This window comes from Protopterus annectens, chromosome 2.part0 (assembly GCF_019279795.1).
Source record: "Protopterus annectens isolate FY-2018-M chromosome 2.part0, PAN1.0, whole genome shotgun sequence".
Classification (NCBI taxonomy): Eukaryota; Metazoa; Chordata; order Ceratodontiformes; family Protopteridae; genus Protopterus; species Protopterus annectens.
The window spans coordinates 727328136-727347230 of record NC_056728.1 but is presented as its reverse complement, the minus strand read 5'-3'; the positions used below and the strand labels follow the sequence as shown (position 1 = coordinate 727347230).

The 19095-nt window shown below is 40.7% G+C and overlaps 1 protein-coding gene across 1 annotated transcript in view; it reads left to right on the top strand.

Moving 5' to 3' along the window:
* The window catches only part of ZNF462 (zinc finger protein 462), a 277322-nt gene that overhangs the window by 237374 nt on the left and 20853 nt on the right, over positions 1 to 19095 (top strand). The window contains exons 11-12 of the mRNA XM_044061048.1: positions 2030 to 2204; positions 11862 to 11985. Of these exons, the coding sequence (XP_043916983.1) occupies positions 2030 to 2204; positions 11862 to 11985 (299 nt within the window). The remainder of the gene's footprint in view (positions 1 to 2029; positions 2205 to 11861; positions 11986 to 19095) is intronic.

Below are 19095 nucleotides of genomic sequence, written 5' to 3'. Positions count from 1 at the left end.
ACCCACAATATTTATATGTACAGATGTATCTGTTTATATATATATATGCATATATATATATATATATATATATATATATGTATGTATATAAATTCGCTACTAAATCCCGAGTACTTACATTACGGAAGACCAGATACCCGAAAGACGAGAAGACCAGAAGCGCAAATTTCAAAATCGTGAAGTACGGAGATGTCAGGAGATTGGGTAAGTATTTGTTTGGTTGTGTTGGTTAGGGGCTTTAGTGTGTATGTAAGTCTGTGTTGTGACTGTGATGTGACTGTGTTGTGTGTGTGCAGGGAATGTAGGTGTGTGATGGTGTTTTCGTGTGTTTGTCTGTATAGTTTAACCTTGGAGTTAGAATATTTAAGTAAGGGGGGTGTGGGGGGCACAGGGGGGCTTGCCTGTTTTTCTTGTTACTGTTTTTCTATAGTGTAGGTTTGTGTGTGTGTGTGGTTTATGTTTACTGCAGTGTTCAGTATTTTAAATTTTGCGCTTCTGGACTTCCGGTCTTTCGGGTATCTGGTCTCGGGACTTCGGTCTTCAGAAATGTAAGTATTTGGGCTTTAGTAGTGATCCAATATATATATATCCACTTAAAGTGGAAGTACCAGGTAAGTAAATTTGGGTGTGTATGCAGGGCAGCAAGGTTCCCTGCATGTTGTATGTATGTGTGCCATCTGAGTGTTAGCATTGCAGGTGTAGGGTATGGGAAATCTCCCGTTTAGCGCTACCGCATATAGTGGTAAACGCGAGATTTCCCTTACCCCACTGTAGTGCGATCTCGGAGTTGGAATATTAAAGTATGGTGGGTGTGGGGGGGGCATCTCCCCACATGGGGGATGCAGGGGGGGGGTGAAGCCCCCCTGCATAAAATAGTTTTTGTAAGTGTTTTTGTGTGGTCCATTTTGAACCTTCGATGTTCTGAACATCAATGTTCTGGTCTGGGTGATTAGAACGACGATGTTCTGAACATTCGATGATTCAAAGTGGATCTATATATATATAGATATAGATATAGATATATATATAATATATATATGTATGCGTGTGTAAATATATATATATATATATATATATATATATATATATATATATATATATATATGTATTTATGTTGTGTATTTATCTAACGTATATATCAAATATGTATGTAATGGGTGTAGGGTATGGATCCATATATCTAATAGAATAAGTAGTAGATTACACATTGTAACAGTTGTTACTCTCTTGATTTTTAAGTGTGAAAAATTGCAAACATTTTTCTGTTAATGTTTTCTGACTGCTTGAAAGGTTGAGTACACTGTAGGTTTGTGTGGATAATTACTTGATATATTATGAAAAGTGCAACTAAAAGTGAAAGGAAAAACAGGTTTGTGTTTTTTCCAATATACCTGCAAGCCATAAAGCCTCCCTTCTGTCCGACATGGCTCATTTGGTGCCCCATGTCAGGGATTCTACCTAGTGCTGGAGCAAGAGCTCTGACTGTCCAGAGGGGGCTGGATTCTGACAGTACTGTGTCCCAGCAGTGAGCGAGGTTGTAATGGTTTAACCCCATCCCCGGAGAGAGGAGGGAGACGCATGTTCCACCATACTATGAAGGCTGCAAGTGTTCACTCCATCCTACTGCAGACTGCTGCACACCTGTGTTGAAGGTTACCACTCATCAGTGGCTTGAGGAGGCATACAGCTCCTGTTTTCCAAGAGGTCATGAACAGTATGTGGCTGGCTCCATTCTGCATTCTGCTTACTAATGACTCAACCATCCTCTGCTACCAGCTCCTTCAGTCACCCAAACCGCTAACTGAACCAGATTCATCTGGGCCATATTTAAAGATTCATTTTTCTGTGCCAACACAGTTGGTATCCCTAGTAGACTTATGGTCTGCAAAGGTAATGCAGACTAGTTGGAAGAATTAAAAAGCTGGAGGTTGACTGGAAGAGTACTTTTCTTTTTTGTTGCATATATTAAATGACCTTTTGCTGTAAGTTCATGGCTCATCTTTTTTTTTTTTTTTTTTTTTTTTTTTAGGTGTCCAGAAACTTTGAACTGGTGGGCTGTATAAACTTAGACCAGCTAGAGCAGATGAAAGTCAAGGCAGAAGCTTCAAGCAGTGGAGATGATGAAGAGAGTGAAGAAGAGGAGGAAAACTATGAAAAGGATGAAGAAAAGGATGGGGGGCTGAAAGAGGAGAGTAGAGTTAGAGGTAAGCTTCCTAGAGAGAGCAGCAGTAATTTTTCACAAAATGTTGGTGTACACTTGTTTTTGTGCAGCTTTTATTTTGGAAAGACACTGCCCTCATAAATGTGGAGTTCCTTGAGTTTGTATAGATGCTTTGTGTTTCCTTCCTCCCTTAAGGGTGTGTTTTGTACATTCCTGTATTTTTTTTTCTTCTTCAAATGGAGGAACAGTGTGACAAATGCTTTATACCCTGGATTTGAGTCTTTTTTTTTTTCTGTGCACATCATCTTCTACATCAAACCCAGTCAAATTTTTTTTGTCCCCTGCAAAGAAACATGTTTAATGTCCTCTTGTCCATCCTCTTCAATGTGCAGGACTTGACAGCACCAAGATTTTCCCTATCTTCACCTTCATTTGGCGTACATTTCTTTGTAACATTTTATCTTGCCTTATCAGACATCACTCTCATTATCGTTTGTTTGAAAATTCTGAGGCTTCTAGTAGCTGCAGATTTCTGTTCCCATGCTTTATTCTACATGGAAAGTCCTACAGTGACCTTTAAGGACCATAAGTTCAGTCTTCTGATCTATTATCAAAGCAGATTCTTGACTTCACACTCCTTACTAGCTTTTCTCTGGGCACCCCTTTCAGTTCCCAAAGTGACTGCCAACTTGGACATAAAGAGCAGTCCTTTTGACCTTGTATGACTTATCAGGCCATTGTTCCATGAGGTGTCTTTGCCATAAGCATGATCAGAATGACCGTACAGCACAGAGTGGTGCCGGGAGGCTGTAATGCTTTACAAGTAGGTTACATCTTCCAGTGACTATCTCATGGCAGCCCCCTTTCCTTGGGGTGGGGTGGGAGGCAGCTCATTAGCAAGTAGGTTCATCATTGCCTTCTGATGCCGCAGGAGTGGTTGCTCAATCTGGCTGCATCACTGAACCTTTTCTGTCACTGGAGAAATAATTGCGGTCATCTTTAGGCATCCACAACCAGTGCCAAATGGCAAGACTTTTTTCCCTGATACAACCCCATCAGGAAAATTCCTCAGTGATGCCGTGGTTCAGTGGTGGCCTAGAGTTTTCCAATATGCCTTCCCACTGTTTTTCTCTGATCCCCAGGTTTACTCACAAGGTGATTTCAGTGTAAGGCTCAAGTCACTCTTAACAGCCAAGTTGTGGCCTTGGCAAGCTTGGTTCCTTCTCTTGTGATCTCATATTTTGTAGAGACCTGTATATCTGAACGCATCCAGAACGGTCTGTCAGCTGTAGGACAGGGCTTACCTGGACATCCTGTATCTCCATCTAACCACCTGTGTCTCCATCTGACCACATGGTTACTCCACTTCCATTGATGACCCAGATCCCTGTTACCCTTCCAAGTTCTTCTGATGATGGTCTCTCTCCCATGGACGCTCTTCTGTGAAGATGAATAGAGATAAGTGGTTTTGCTACACAATTTGGGCTCAGTCCAGGCTTGATTCCTTCACTACTTTGTTTCTGCCATACTGGAATGTTTGGCACATATTGTTGATTGTCGTCTGAGTTCTAGCGCTACTAAAGTATGTTAGTAATAAGTATTTTGTCAGGGACTGTAAGATGCTACTTTTTCTCTTAACGTATGTAAAACTTGTCTCAGGGTGATCATTAAAATTAGACATCCCTTTAAGGATTCCCTTTTCCTCCACGAGATGTTTATTTTGTTCTGGAGAAACTTTTTTTTCTTCGGTTTAAGCCAGCCAGCTAGCAGAGCAAATATCTTAAAGGAAAACAAACTACCTTATGGCAATTGTTTCAGCAAGGAGAGTTTCTATAATCCAAGCATTGTGCACAGAACCCCTTGCTTTGGCATTCCATAATCATAGAGTGCCTGTGTAGATTAACACTGTATTTATACCGAAGTTAGCACAAAAATCCATTTAAACAAGGGTGTTAATTTGCTTCTGTTTTTTTTTTTTTCTTTTTCGGGGTTCTTGAACAAATGTGAGTACCTTTTTGTATAAGTTTTGTAGGCTGCTGTGTTTCCTTTTTAGTAGGACCAAATTGGCAAGAGGTACTACCCACTTTGTCTGTTATCATGACAAACCATCCATGGATGTTCTTCGTGTTTCACTCAATCGGCCTGATTAACAAAGTCTTGGGTCCTGCGTCGGTTGCTGTCACTTGTTCCATGATGTCAGGGGTATAAAACATGCAGCCGACGCCATTACACCAGTCTTTCTTGCCGTGCGGTGCCTGAAGCAGAAGTAGTTCGCAAGTGCCGGTCAGCCGACTCCTGAAATTTTCGTTTTCGAGTTTTAGAACCAAAGTCTTCAACTAAAGCTAAGTACCCCATTGGAGAAACTTTTTCTTGTTCCTTAATGATGTCAGTAAAAGTTAATAATTTCATTACTTGTGGAAAGCAAATACCTCAAAGATTTTCATTCGTACTGTATTTCTTGCCCAGGCCCTGACCATGACGTACCTTACTGTCGGTTTTGTGCTTTATTTAATCTGCACGCTGTCAGTCATCTGTATATTTTCATCTCTAAATATTTCGGTTCTCGGTTTAATTATCCAGAAATGTCGTCGATTAGCCATCCGACTACTGGGATTCTGAAAAAACGCAAACATAAAGACAGAGGTCCAAAACTGCAGACGATGCTTCTCCGAAGCCATTCGCCAGTTCGCCGGTACTCAGTGAGGCACTTTCGCAGCCCCTGATACCCGCTACTTCTGATTCGCAGGCCTCTACTGAGACCCATTCTGAGTCCGGTATGCCACGAGATGCTTCAGCTATGGAACCCGCGGCTGTTTCTGCCTTGGATGGGTACGCAGCCGTTGTGCAGGCACCGGCTTCTGAGGGTGTATTCAGGCCTACGGACTTGCATATTAAATCGTTGCCTCCTTCTTTACTTACGCCTAAATCTTGATCCATGTCTAAAAAACCGATGCCCAGCCCACATGCTCAGGCCTCTATGCCTAAAAAACAAATGATCATGGCTGAAGATCTAATAACTCTATAATCAGGGGTAGCCACCCCCCCCCCCCTTCTAAGAGGCCTAGGACTGAAGTTTATTATGAGTCCCTCTGATCAGGATTCTGTTTTTCTGATTCTTCTGATGATCTGGATTTGCCCTTACCTACTTATGAAGATTCTGATGCAGTGGACTCTATTCCCTCTGCTTCCCCTCTTGATTATTTTTCTTTTGGGGAAACCTTACATACTCTAAGGGAGCATTTCCACTGGGAAAGTCAGGATTTTTCTGATTCAGAAAAGAGGCTTCGGGATTTCCTTCTACTACCTCAACATGGGCCTTTAGCTATTCCTCCTGTACTAGACATTGTTGATGATGCTTTTTCGGAATCTAGTTTGGCCCCCTGATTCCCTGCCTCCTGCTCCCAGAAAACCACCTGACAGATACTACAAGGTCCCAGAGTCCCACAAGTTCCTTTTCAAAAATCCTATTGCAGATCCAGAGACTATTTCACAGGGGCCCAAGGGCATTAAGGCTTCTACTACTAAAAATCCTACCCCTTCTAATAGAGACTCCAGGGCGCTGGATAGATGGGGTAAGAAGATTTACACTTCTGCAACCTTGGCCATTAGGGCTTTAAACTGCCAGTTTCATATGTTAAAGTATCAGCAACATGTTGTTGGACTGCTTACACAGAAAATTATGTTGATTCCTGACTGTATGGAAAATAAAGAATTACAGGATTTAATGCATTCTGCCGAACAAGTTGGAAAACTTACTTTGCAATGAGGTTTTGATTCATTAGAGGCCTCTTGCAGGGCTGCTGTTACTGGCTCTGCTCAGAAGGCATGCTTGGCTTAAGGAGCAATCTTTTTACAAAGATGGAAGATAAAGCTAAATCTATGCAAACTGTTAAAGATTTTTTACAAGTTCAGCCTCCTAGATTTAGTAGGCACTGGCCCTCTAAGAATTGGTCCTTTCCAGCCCCTTCCAGGTCTTCTCAAGCCAAACCCAGACACAGCAAAAACCTCAGGTTTCAGTCCCAGGGGATTCACAGAAGTAAACAGTGGGGGGCCTCCACTTCCAAATCTGAGAATAATAAGACTCCCCCTATGGTAAACTGTCTCAATGACTTTCTTTTAAAATTTCCAAGCACTTATCAACTGACTGTCCCTTTGGGGGGAAAGATTGCTCTTCATGCAAAGAATTGGGAACTCATTACCCAGGACAAATGGGTTTTAAATAGTGTCCCAGGGATACAGATTTCACTTCCACACGTTGCCAACACCAAGCAGGTGGCCAGACCTACCCCCAAATCAGTGGGCAGAGGCCCAGAAACAAGTACTTTCTCTGTTAAGCATGGGGGCTATTCAACTGGTACCAGAAGAGGAAAAGGGACAAGGTTCCTACTCTAGACTTTTCCTGGTACCCAGAAAAGACAAATCATGGCGTCCAGTCCTGGATGTCTACTCTAAACACCTTTTTGGAGATTCCAAAATTCAAGATGCTGACTCTTCACCAGTTACTTCCTATGCTAGGCAAAGATGCCTGGTTGGCAACACTAGATAAAAGAAACATACCTGTACATCCCAATCAGGGAATCTTGCAGAAGATACCTACGCTTCAAAGCAGGCTACATGCACCATCAGTTCTCTGCACTGTCCTTTAGCTTATCTGCTGCGCCCAGGGTATTCACAAAGTGCCTAGCTCCAGTTATTGCATTTTGCAGGCAAAGAAATATTCAAATATACCCATACCTGGATGATTGTCTGAATCATCTGGCCTTTGTAAAAAGGGTTCTAACTTGTCTGGGGTACACCATAAACGAAAAGAAATCACACCTGGTACCTTGTCAACAAATTATATTCCTGGGAGCAAGCTTGAATACAACTTCCCAGATGGCTTACCTCACGCCAGAGAAACAAATTCATTTGACAACCTACTTCAAACAAGTGGCCACAAAAACCCTGCTTATCTGTAAGACAAATATTGCAAACCTTGGGGTTCATGGCCTCCTGCATTCTTCTAATTCCATATGCAAGACTGCATATGAGGAAACTACAGTGGTATCTAAAAATCTAAAAAGCCTATGGTGTCAACATTCTCAGGACCTAGAAACAATGATTCCTATCATACCTTACCTATGCCTAGAGTTCCTTTGGTGTGCAGAGGCCTGCCACCAAAACAAAGAACTACCTTTCACACCACCCCCTGCCGCCCAAACCCTTAACAATAGATGCATTAGACTATGCATGGGGGGGGGGGGTTCACCTGGCAGGGAAGTGCATTCAGGGCAAATGGAACCCAAGTCAAATGCACCTGCATATGAATCAAAAAGAAATGTTAGCTGTACAGAATGCTCTGACATCCTTCAAGGGCCACATTCTTCCAGGACAACTAATGGTAAAGACGAACAACACCACTGTTAATGTGGTACATAAACAAGCAGGGGGGGGTGCACATTCTTACCCCCTCTGCAGACTAGCCATGGCATTGTGGAACACAGCCTTGAGCTACCAAGTGCACCTACAAGCTCAATTAAATACACTAGCAGACAGACTAAGCAGAAACCTCATGGACCCACACGAGTGGAAACTGTAACCAAGGATTTTCAACATGTTGGCAAGCAAATGGGGTGCCCATATATAGACCTGTTTACATCTCCCCAGAACCACCAATTGGACAAATTTTGCACAAGGGACTTCCCACAAACAAGCCTGGAAAGTGGATGTTCTGTCCTTAAGCTGGAAAAACCTATCAGTGTATGCCTTTCCCCCTCTGCCTTTGCTCTCCAAAGTACTACTAAAAATCAAACCGGACAAACCAAGGATGATTTTGATTGCTCCTGACTGGCCACGCCAACACTAGTACCCCCTCCTGCGCAGTGTGTCACAGTTACCTCCATGGCACCTGCCTCAGACTCTCCTTCTCTGCTGTCTCAGCAGGAGAACCAAATTCTGCACCCTCAGCTTCTAACATTGAACCTTGCAGCCTGGCTAATTACTTAATCTCACCTTTACCATCCCTCAGCAAACCTGTGATGAAAATCATTTTAGATTCAAGGAGGCATAGTACTAGAAAATCTTATGCTGAAAAATGGAAAAGATTCTCTGCCTGGAACCTATCTCAAGGGTTGAGCACTGCAGCACCCAATTTACCTCAGATTTTACAATACTTAACTGAGATGCTTCACAAGGGCCTGTCTTTTTCATCCATTAAAATCCACGCCTCAGCCATTTCGGCTCATAACACAGAACCTCCCCTCTTCTCTCATCCACTGCTCAAGCAGTTCCTCAGAGGGGCCAGAAATTTGAGACCACCCAGGAGAGCTCCAACCCCAGCCTGAGACCTTAACTCTGTCTTGGAGAAACTCACTCTACCTCCTTTCGAGCCAGCTGCTACTGCAGACTTAAAATTTCTTTCTTGGAAAACAGCTTTCCTTTTAGCAATCACTTCAGCTAGAAGGGTATCTGAATTACAGGCCACTTACAAGATCATCATCTTTCATGCGGACAGGGTGTCCCTCAGAACCAATCCATTCTTCATGCCCAAGGTGGTATCCAGTGTGGCTTTTAGTCAGTCCATTCATTTGCCAACCTTTTTTTCCCAATCCACAGAATAAAGGGGAATGGATACTGCATTCCTTAGATGTGCACAGACAACTTAGATTCTACTTGGACAGCACTAAACCTCAAAGGAAATCTGAACAACTGCTGGTGGCATTTGCTGCAGGGGCAGAGGGGAAGGCTATTTCAAAGCAAACCATTTCTAAATGGATAAGCCATTGCATTAATTTCTGCTATAAGCACCATGGAAAACCTATCCCCCAAGGGATCAGACCTCACTCCACCAGGGTCGCATCTACCTCCACAGCTTTTCTCAGAGGTGTCCCTACCAGGGACATCCTAGAAGCTGCTACCTGGAGTTCTGTACATACTTTCACCAAGCATTATCATTTGCCAATATTCTCTAAATCCAGAGCTGGCATTGCCACTGCAGTCTTGCAGGGCCTTATAGCTGGTCCTAATGCTGTCTAAATTCCTCCTCCCAACCATAGCTTTGGGAATCTACCCAAATGTAATGACTGCAACAGTGAAACACGAAGAACGTAGTACAGTTGTGTACACTTACCATAAATGTAGATGTTCAAGTGTATTCACTGTTGCAGTCCTGGTTACCCTCCCTCCAGCCCCCCTGACTTATTTTGGCTGTACCTCTGCTTTCCTTTACTATGCTTAAAAGCTGTTTTGGTGTATTTGCTTTTTTGTTGGAGGTATATCTTTGTACTTTTATATTTAATTGCTTCCCATTTGGGGGCACCTGACATCTGGGGCAAGAAAAACTGATGTAATGGCGTCAGCTACATGTTTTATACCCCTGATGACCTGACGTCATGGAAGAAGGGACAGCAGCCGACGCAGGACCCAAGACTTTGTTAATCAGGCCGACGGGCTACCTGCAAGCAGATAACCCAAATGTAATGACTGCAACAGTGAATACGCTCTAACATCTACATTTATGGTAAGTGTACACAACTGTACTTTTTCAAAATAACCTTATCTGGGTGACTGTCTTAAAGTTTGTACAGTTTTGCTATTAAAAGTATGATTACAAAGTCATTGCCTCATAAAACTACCACAAACTCCACTAATGCAGTAAATGATAAACCGGCACAGCTCCTCAGACACTGCAAACTTTAATAGACCAAGAGAACAAAAAAACACATAATATTCCTGTACATGTAAACTTTAATAGACCAAGAGAACAAAAAAACTCTAATGCAGTGACTTATTCTCAAATCTTCTTTAAAAATGCCTCTAGATGAAAATTGTATGGCTGTACCGTGGGCTTTTCTGTATACTTTTGTTAAACACTATAAGCTGGATGCAGTCTCCAGATAAAGGTTTGCCTGTAGGGCTGCTTCGACCCATGGGATCTGTACATGATTCCATCCAGGAGGAAAGTCCTGCTGTTTTAAGAGGTGTAGGCAGGATCACAACAGTACTTGTGTGTGATCTGTCACCATCCACTTCAGTATATCCCTGCCCCATCCCTCTGCCAAGGAATTAAGGTCTGGTGGAGTATTATTTGGTAATTATAAATCTTTGATATGAAGTTGACATGGTCTTTTTGCTTGCTTCTAAGTGTGGTCTTCAATCTGGAGTTTTTGGATAATTAGAGCATGTTAGGATTTAGGGCAGAAGGCCTAAGAAAGTTTCATTGCTGAGCTGAGTTGAGCTTGCAGTTAAGTTTTTTTTTAGGTTGAAGAGGATGGACACAGAACACTTTGGACTGTTATGGTAAGTACATGATTTTGCTTTTCCTTACTGTCTTTTGGTAATGTTACTTATGTAGACGTTTAAAGGGCACCTGCTGGTGAACTTGGTGGAACCTCATTAACCCTTCTTTCATAGATATGTACTAGGCTAATGACCACCAGGGTCTTTATAAGCCTAGCTGTGCAACCCAATCCACTTTTGTCCCCTAGGCACCTACATGGTGGGGGTATGTTAGAAAGGAAGTAGTTAAAAGTTATGTGGCAAGGAAGATGTGCTAGTTGGGAATGAATTTGCGTAGTCTCAACCATTCTTCATCAGAGACCAGGGGTGAATTTGTGATTTCCCATCCATTGATCAAGGTTTTGTTGGGTCAGGGATGAACTCTGTTTCGTGTGGATGGGGAGCTTATTTCATAGTGTGGGGGATCCTTTGAGATGCACATCTGTCTGTTCAGTACGTTCTATTTATGTTGTAGGCAAATGTCCTGGGATGTAGTGTTTCTAGTGCTGTTTCTTTTGTGGATGTACTGGATATCCATCAGAGCTTCATCTGAGGATGTCTTGCATGTCAGGTAGAAAGATAGAATCTTAAGGTGATCTGTCTAGGACAGGGTAGTCATACCTTGGATTCTCCTGGTGAAGAACCTTTTAGGGTATTCCAGCTGCCTAGTTAGGTACATGCCATAGGGGCATTGTACATAATGCATCTGATAAGGGCCGAGTAGAATGGTACTATAACTTCCCTGGATGCCATGCCCTTGCTATGAGTTGGACGACAGAATGATGTTTTTAAATTATTTATGGTATGTGCTGTGTCTCCCCCTACTGTTACAAGCTGTCCCCCCCTTTGCACAGCCAGTTTATAACTCTGGTTGTGAACTTGTGCACACACTAGTCACTCTCCTGAAGTTAACATCAGTGCCTTGCCTAAATTTCATAGCCTGCATGATCAACCCCTTCCTATCCCTCTGATTTGCTCACCTAGTTAACAGTGTTGTGTTTGTCGGCTATACCTTCCTGTTGTCAGTTTATGCAGCTTTTGGCACTGTGCATCACTTTGCCTTCAAACTAACAAGCTTTCCTTCAGAAGTACGTTTCTGTAAAATCTCCGTAGTTTTCCTACTGTTGGGGTCCGGATTAAATGCTCTTTAATTTCTTGCTTCTGCCCTGCTCCATCTTTCAAAAGTGCATTCAGACTACCCTTCTTTCAGGTTCCACCCTCTGTTCCTAGGTGTGTTACACCAAGATTAGCAACTTGTGTAAACAGTAAGAGTGTATTTTATTGCAGTGAAAAGACAGTTAGTTATTAATGATCCCACCCCCCCATACACAGGTATCAGTCAAAGCAAGACATTGCAGAATTCATGCATTTTGAGTAATGTGTTTTTTGGGATATAAAAAGGAATATTTTTTTCCATTTCCTTAAAACTGTCTAATCTTCCTAGGCTCTGTGGCATCTTCTGACAGTGAAATTCCACTACAGGAGGAGAACAGATACCCATGCGAGTTCTGCGGCCGTGTGTTTTTGCACAGTTTGGATTGGGAGCGACATGTACTGCGACATGGCATGTGAGTAGTAAAAGCATTTAGTTTTTGATGACATTACAGCACCGTAAGTTCAGTAGAATGTTATCTGCTTCTACCACTGCAATGTTTCACTCTTAATGCTAAACAGTTTTTTTATTTTAAACCTTGATAGATTCTGGTGGTACAGGTGTGGCACTTGAAATATGTTAAGGTCATATTAAGTAAGTTCCCATGTGGATAACTTTGGAAATTTTGACTTTTTAATTGCGAAATTTCTTTGATTTGCAAGCAAAGTGATAACGCAGTTATCTAATTTTGTACAACAAACTGCTTTGGTGCTGTATCCATGCAGATGGTAACATCACCAACAGTTAATTAAGCATAATGGAAAAATATATGGATTATTTACTTTGGAGCTTTAATTGTTTTGGGCTTAATTTGTCCTATATAATATTTTATTTCATGTTATTGCTTTAAGAACATATTCATAGTAATCTCATATAGTTGGATATTTGATTAGTCCCGTGACTTTTCTGTACTGTACTTGCTTTTCTGCATGTGGGTTTGGGTTTATTTGAAGTGAAGGTGAAACTGTTTAGTACCTGTTATAATAAAACAAGTTATTCTGAGCTGTAGTGTGTTGGAAATTTTTCTTTGTATTTGCATACAGTTATTTTTGGGTATTTTGCACTTTTTGGTATATGCAAATGTACACTTTCTCATTCGTTTATCTTAAGTTTGATTTTAAGATGCTGAGGGATGTGCTTTGTTGTACAGAAAGCAGGAGTTTGTTTCATAGATGGGGGCGTTTAGGAGAATGCTTATATTACAATATGCATTTAGGTTCCTTGATCTTGTATTTCTGTTACTAATACTTTTGCAATTATGTAGATTAAGGAGGATTGAGACATTTACAGCTCTCTAATTATGCCATGGGTAAAGTATGGAAACGTATACATTCTGTATTCCTGGTTTTGTAGAGAAGGGTCTTTATAGAGTCCTTGGCAGGCTGCCTTAAGGCTTGTTGGCCATCAAGGCACTCTATTCCCTGGATCCTATTTTGTAGTTATAGATGTCTATTTAGTGATGCAGTTCCATCTTGCCCATTGATCCTCCTATTTCATGAATAATCTGCTAAGAGCTGTATGGGGGGGTGGACCGTTATCTCTGTGGCACTGAGTACTGTAGATAGTAGTAGTTATAAGGGTGCCATGTGAAAGGTCACAGGCTTCAAAGGATCTACTGTCCTTTACTTTTATCTCCTTAATTGTTGCTGTGGAGCACTAGATAAAGCTGGTGGTGGCCTGATTTACCAAATGCCAGACTGATGCATTTTTTGATAATGGGCATTTCTACTGCACTTTTCATATCTAAGTGCTGTTTGAATTGGGGTGGTGTGTGCAGAGTTAAGGATCCTATTCCCAAGCTTGTTGTCCTCTGCATATTTGATGAATGAGATCCTGGAGTCCATTCTGATGTACGAGAAAAGTATACCAAAAAGAAATGGCCCAGGACGGATCCTTGAGTGATGCCATTGGTGACTGGCATGATGGGTATACTAGTAGTTTTCTTACCAGTTGTATACTGCCATGGTTATATGTGTAATTCCATCATTTGATGTGCTTTAGTCGGTTTAGGGTACGCTGAATGGGTATATAAACCTTCATCCATGATGATGGTTACACACATAGACACAGGCACACAGACACACACACTTTGACTTTGATGCAACTGTATTTAGTTAGGGTTTCCTTGTGTCTGCTTTGATAGATTGTGTAATGATTCTCTATCACTGTGCATTATATGCTTGTAAGGTTTATTGGCCTGTAATTATGTGTGTTTATGTAAGGAACTCCTAATGAATTGAGATTACATTACGATGATGTCAGGAACATAGCCAATTTTTTGTTGTTCTGAGAATATATTTAAGGGCGTTACAGCAGTCTTTTTTTTACAGATATCTCATCTGGTCCTTTGAAACCTGTGTTTGGCATTACCGATGGTAAAGGTTACCATTTTGTTTTGGATATAATTCTGGTTGGGGAGGGTCATCTGGCAAGAAGGAAGAGTGGATAGGATTCCCATTTATAGCCTGAAATTTGCTCCAAATCTATACGTTTAGTATAATTACTGTCCGTCTGTTTTATGGTGATACCACTTTTGTTCTTCCTTCTTCCTCATCATTTCTAGATGTGGTTAGAAAAGGCCTTGTTGTTGTCACCTATTTTAATACCAAGCTTTCCCACAAATGAAGCATTGCTTCCCTTGCATGTTTCACCTTTTATTTGGGGGAGCATTACCCTTGCTGGAATGGGATAGATTTGAAAGCTGTGTGTGCTCTTTTCTTTTGGTGTTTATTCATTTCTTGGTTTTGTAACACAAGTGTTTGGATTTATTGCAGAATTTTGCACTAAATGTATGCATTGTGTTCGATTTAAGATGCAGTTGTATTGGGCTGGAAATGATTTACAGTAGGTTATGGTGGCCTTAAAGATGGTATCATTCCTCAAGTATGGTTTGCATGAAAGCACTGCATTGTTGTCACTAAAAAGGTGGTGGGGAAGAGTTTTTAATATAGCACAGGAGGCAGGTACTTCCATGAAGAACATTGCTGCATTGTGGGCAGTTCTTAGCACAGGTGGCATGCACGTTTGCCAGGACGATCTTCATTGTTTTATCCATTATCAGCATTATTGCCATCTCGTCAAAATTAATAAAGTTTCAACGTTTTTGCCCCAGTTGTTGGCAGAGGCATAGTTTCTCCAGGCAGTGGGGGGGATTCAGGTCACAGAGTTGAAAAGCATTTTCCCTTATTTGGGTAAATTATGTGCTTGTCAGATTAGTCCTGTATTTTTTATCTTCTTATTAAATTATTATTTAAGACACAGGCAATAATTAATAACTCCTGAGCATTTTTCTGCATGTATCATTCCCACAATTTTGATTTATTTCTATGTAATTTGCTTCTTCCCTTTTCTAAAGATCCTTCTTCCAAGTTTTTTGGTCACAATATTCAGTACTTAAAATGCAATTAAATTAAACTTAGATTTCCATTTTCTATTATTTGTATTTTGGCAGCCATCAAAATTGAACTTAAGGTCTTTACTATGCCTAGTCGATTAAGATCCTGTTTCCCAGCTGAAAAGAATCTTTTCCTTAGTTACACCCATTTCCTCACCCAATGTTTCTGACGGAGCTCTTCTGTAGGGGATTTTTAAAATCTCACAATAGTCCCGAAATATCCATAAAACACATGACACCACCCCAGGAAAAAATGCAATATTCTTTACTGATGTCTCAAGTACCTCGGCTTACGCCTTCATGGAATACATTTTTATATCAAGCAGCATCCATTTATACTCCAATATAATAATTAAACAAGTAAAGAGCCCGTACTTGCTGACCTAAGCTAATAACAGTTTTAAATACGTGTTTATTCATTGTATGACAAATAGGACAAGTTATGGCATAATATTGAAGGCCACACTTTTATCATATTCATTCACATCGTTATTGGAATGTCTATTTTAAATTTAAAATATATGTATAAATCTTGTGAATTAAAGGTGTGAGTGGTCTTAACAATATAGAATAATATACAAAAGATATGCAATGAATAAACATGCATTCAAAACTGTTAGTAGCTTAGGTTAGCAAGTACGGGCTCGTTAAGAAGGGCATCATCCTCATTTCATTGTTTAATTATTATATTGGATAATTGAACTGTATAAATGGATGCTGCTTGATGTAAAAATGTATTCCATGAAGGTGTAAGCCAAGGTACCGGAGACATCGGTAAAGAATATTGCATTTTTTTCTGGTGTGGTGTTGTGTGTTTATTGGATTTTTAAAATCTGCCAACTCATTGCACTCCTGAAATATATGATGTCCTTCAAGGATGCATCTGCAGTCATAACATATGGGTTGTCCTGCCTCAGGCAGCCCTTCGGTCGGCCGGATTCCAAAGTCTGGGTCTGGCCTCGGCTGATGTCGCACTTTCCCCGACGTCAGAGCTTCTGGGGTATAAAAGCATCAGCCGACACCATTTTCCTCAGTCTTTCTTGCAGCGGTGCCAAGCAGAAGCTGTTCGCAAGTGCCGGTCGGTCAGATCCAGAGATTTCAGCTACCGAAGACTTCGAAAAAAAGCTAAGTACCCCGTTGGGGACTCTTTCTTGCCTCAGCCGATGTCAGACAAAGTAAATAATTGTTTAACTTGTGGGAAACAAGTACCTTATAAGGATTTCCATTCTTACTGCCTTCCTTGCTTAGGCCCAGACCACGACGTATCAGCTTGTTTAGCCTGTGCCTCCTTCAACCGACGGACTCTTAGACGTCGGTCGGAGTTTGCAGAGGAATTTTTTGGAACCGCTTTTGCTTATAAAATGCCGTCGGAGACTCCGACTTCGCATATGGTCAAAAAACGCAGCCGAGGTACCGGAGAAATCGGTAAAGAATATTGCATTTTTTTCTGGTGTGGTGTTGTGTGTTTTTTGGATTTTTAAAATCTGCCAACTCATTGCATTCCTGAAATATATGTTCCTAGTTACCTCTTTCTTTCTGAGCACAGTACCGACATTTGCCATCTACTTGAGAATTGTTTGAAGTCTGTTTGGTGTGTAAAAATACCTGCGCAAACACTTCCAAGCAAAAATTCTAAGCCTTCTGGGCTCTGCATACTTGGGAGCCATACAGATGTCCTCCAGTTGTTCCTTTGTAAATTGCTTATCCAGTCTCTCTTTCCAGTAGTTGTTGTGCAGTATTTTATATGCCTTGCTACTTATTCTTTCTCCAACAGCAGTTCTGCTGTAGATTCAACTACAAACTCTAGCAGAACGGGTCTTTCACTTAAGATTCCCTTATCCTTTTCTATTTGCCTATACTTTGCCTTCCGTAGCAGGGATCTATCAGTCTGTAGCCTGCAGTCTAAATGTCTTCTTGGCCTTATCCCATTCTGTTGTCTTTCCATCTGTATTTACTTGATCACAATATCTTGATTCCTTTGTCATTTTTCTCTAGTAAATTCCAGACTCCTTGCCTATTCTGTGTACCCCTACTTGCAGTCATCCCAATCAGCAAAATCCCGTTTCTCTATTAGTGTGTTGGCTTAGTTCTTAGAGTACTTTCTGCTACTTTTTGAATATAGTAGTATGTATGGCTTTGTCATCCTCAGGGATCTGCAAACTACTATATTCATAAAGTAGCAAATGTATTCTAAGAACTAAGAGCCTCAGTTATGTAGCTCTAAAATATTCCTTCAAATAAGGTAATCCTGAATCACTTTGTCTTGTTGGAGGGATCAACTTATCCCACTTTGTTGCCCTCTTCCTTTCCCAAATAAGTCTTCAACTCATTGTTATTGTCCATAAGTTCTCTTCTGGTTTTTAAAAGTATACCTGACCTGTATATCAAACTAAATGGACTAAAATGTTTCCACTGCTTGCATCTTACTATCCACATCAAAAAACAAGAGCTTCTGGTTTCTCAGTTTTTGTGTTGTCTTTTGTTTAATCTCTTCCCACATATCCTTAACTGCCATAATGGAAGCTGTTTTAATCCATGCTCTTAAGTACTTGTTTTTGTGTCCCCGTAAATATAGGTATTACGGAACCAGTTCATGTGTGGGTACATTATCCTGAAAAGACTTGAAACTGTCTCAAAATGACAGTGTCCCTTTCTGGATTTTTCAGGTACACAATAATATCTGCAAACAAAACCAGCTTTTCTTGATTACCATACTAATTATATTCTTGAATTTCTGAAGTCCTGTATTTTCTTTGCTAGAGGATCTAAATGTAAAACAAATAAATGGGAAAGAGGACACTCCCGCCTGGTTCCTCTGTTCAGACGCATCTTATTCGAGAGGAACTTTCCCACTTTAATTCTTGCTTCCAGTCCTTCATACAGCCTCCTAAGTAACCTTTAGTTATTTTATAAATAATGGGTTTAATTAACCTATTGCATCAGGGAATGCAAATGCTTCAATCGCCATGCTCGTAAAATCCCAGCTGTCAAGTACTTTCTGTGCTTCAGGACCTACTAACGGCATAAGTATTTTGTTACTTTCTGCTTCCCTCTGCATAGTCTTTTAATGTTGTCAGATGTTTGCCTCCCCATCCACAAAACCACATTAATACATTTCTTTTGTCAGTTTTGGTATCACATTTGCCAGTCTTTTCGCTGGTATAGACATAACCACTTTATGATTTAAAATTGAACTGGGTCTTTATGAAGTTGAGTCTGATGGGCCTTTGCAGCCATCAAAGCTTTCTTGCGCGATGCTGGTACTTCCGTTCTGTTAAAACCTTGCAGATCGTTATTTTCTTTCCTTATAGTTTCCAGATTTCAGCAGAAATATCTGTTCTTGCAGACTTTTGCAAATTGATTATACATCACTGTTTTTGTATCATCTCCTCCTGTCTTAACTGTTAATTGTTGAGCCACATGTACCTGTAGCCTTAGGTTCATAGGTGCATACTAGGCTAATGGCCCTGGGGCCTTTACAAGCCTAGCCCATAGAAGTGCTTGAGTAAATATTTCCGTGTGTGCTCTTTCTTCATTTCCACATTTGTATGCTTTATAAAATTTTTTGTAAAATTTCTAAAATATCTCTGCAGGAGTTTTTATGCTGTGGAGTTATCAACAGCATTCTTTCTGAAATCATGCATATTATCCAGTCTCTCCCTTTATTTTCTCTTTAGCACTCTGCAGTTGAGATTAGTCATATTTTTGAGATAATTGAGTGGGTGTGATTTGTTGCAAAATTGTACTTTTTTAACTTGATCGCAGAGCATTTTTATGGCCACATCTTGTTTTGTTTGTTTTGTTTTAACGCATTACATCCGAGTGATGCCTCCAGGTGCATCTGCAATTAACTCCTACTGACACCTTTAGGTGTCAAATAGTGCTTGTTCATATTTGCATCAGTAATTCACAAACCATGCTGTACCATGTACAAGGTTTTAAAAGGTTTCATCTTAAAGCATATACAATGGCAAACACAACTGGATTAATATCTGACCTCTGTCTACTGCAGGTAAATAGATATTAACTGTTTTATGATATTAATTTCTATAGATATAATTTTCACATTTTTTCTAAATATCTCAGCAACCAAGTAAAACAGAACTCCTTAGCCCCATATGAAAGCTCTCA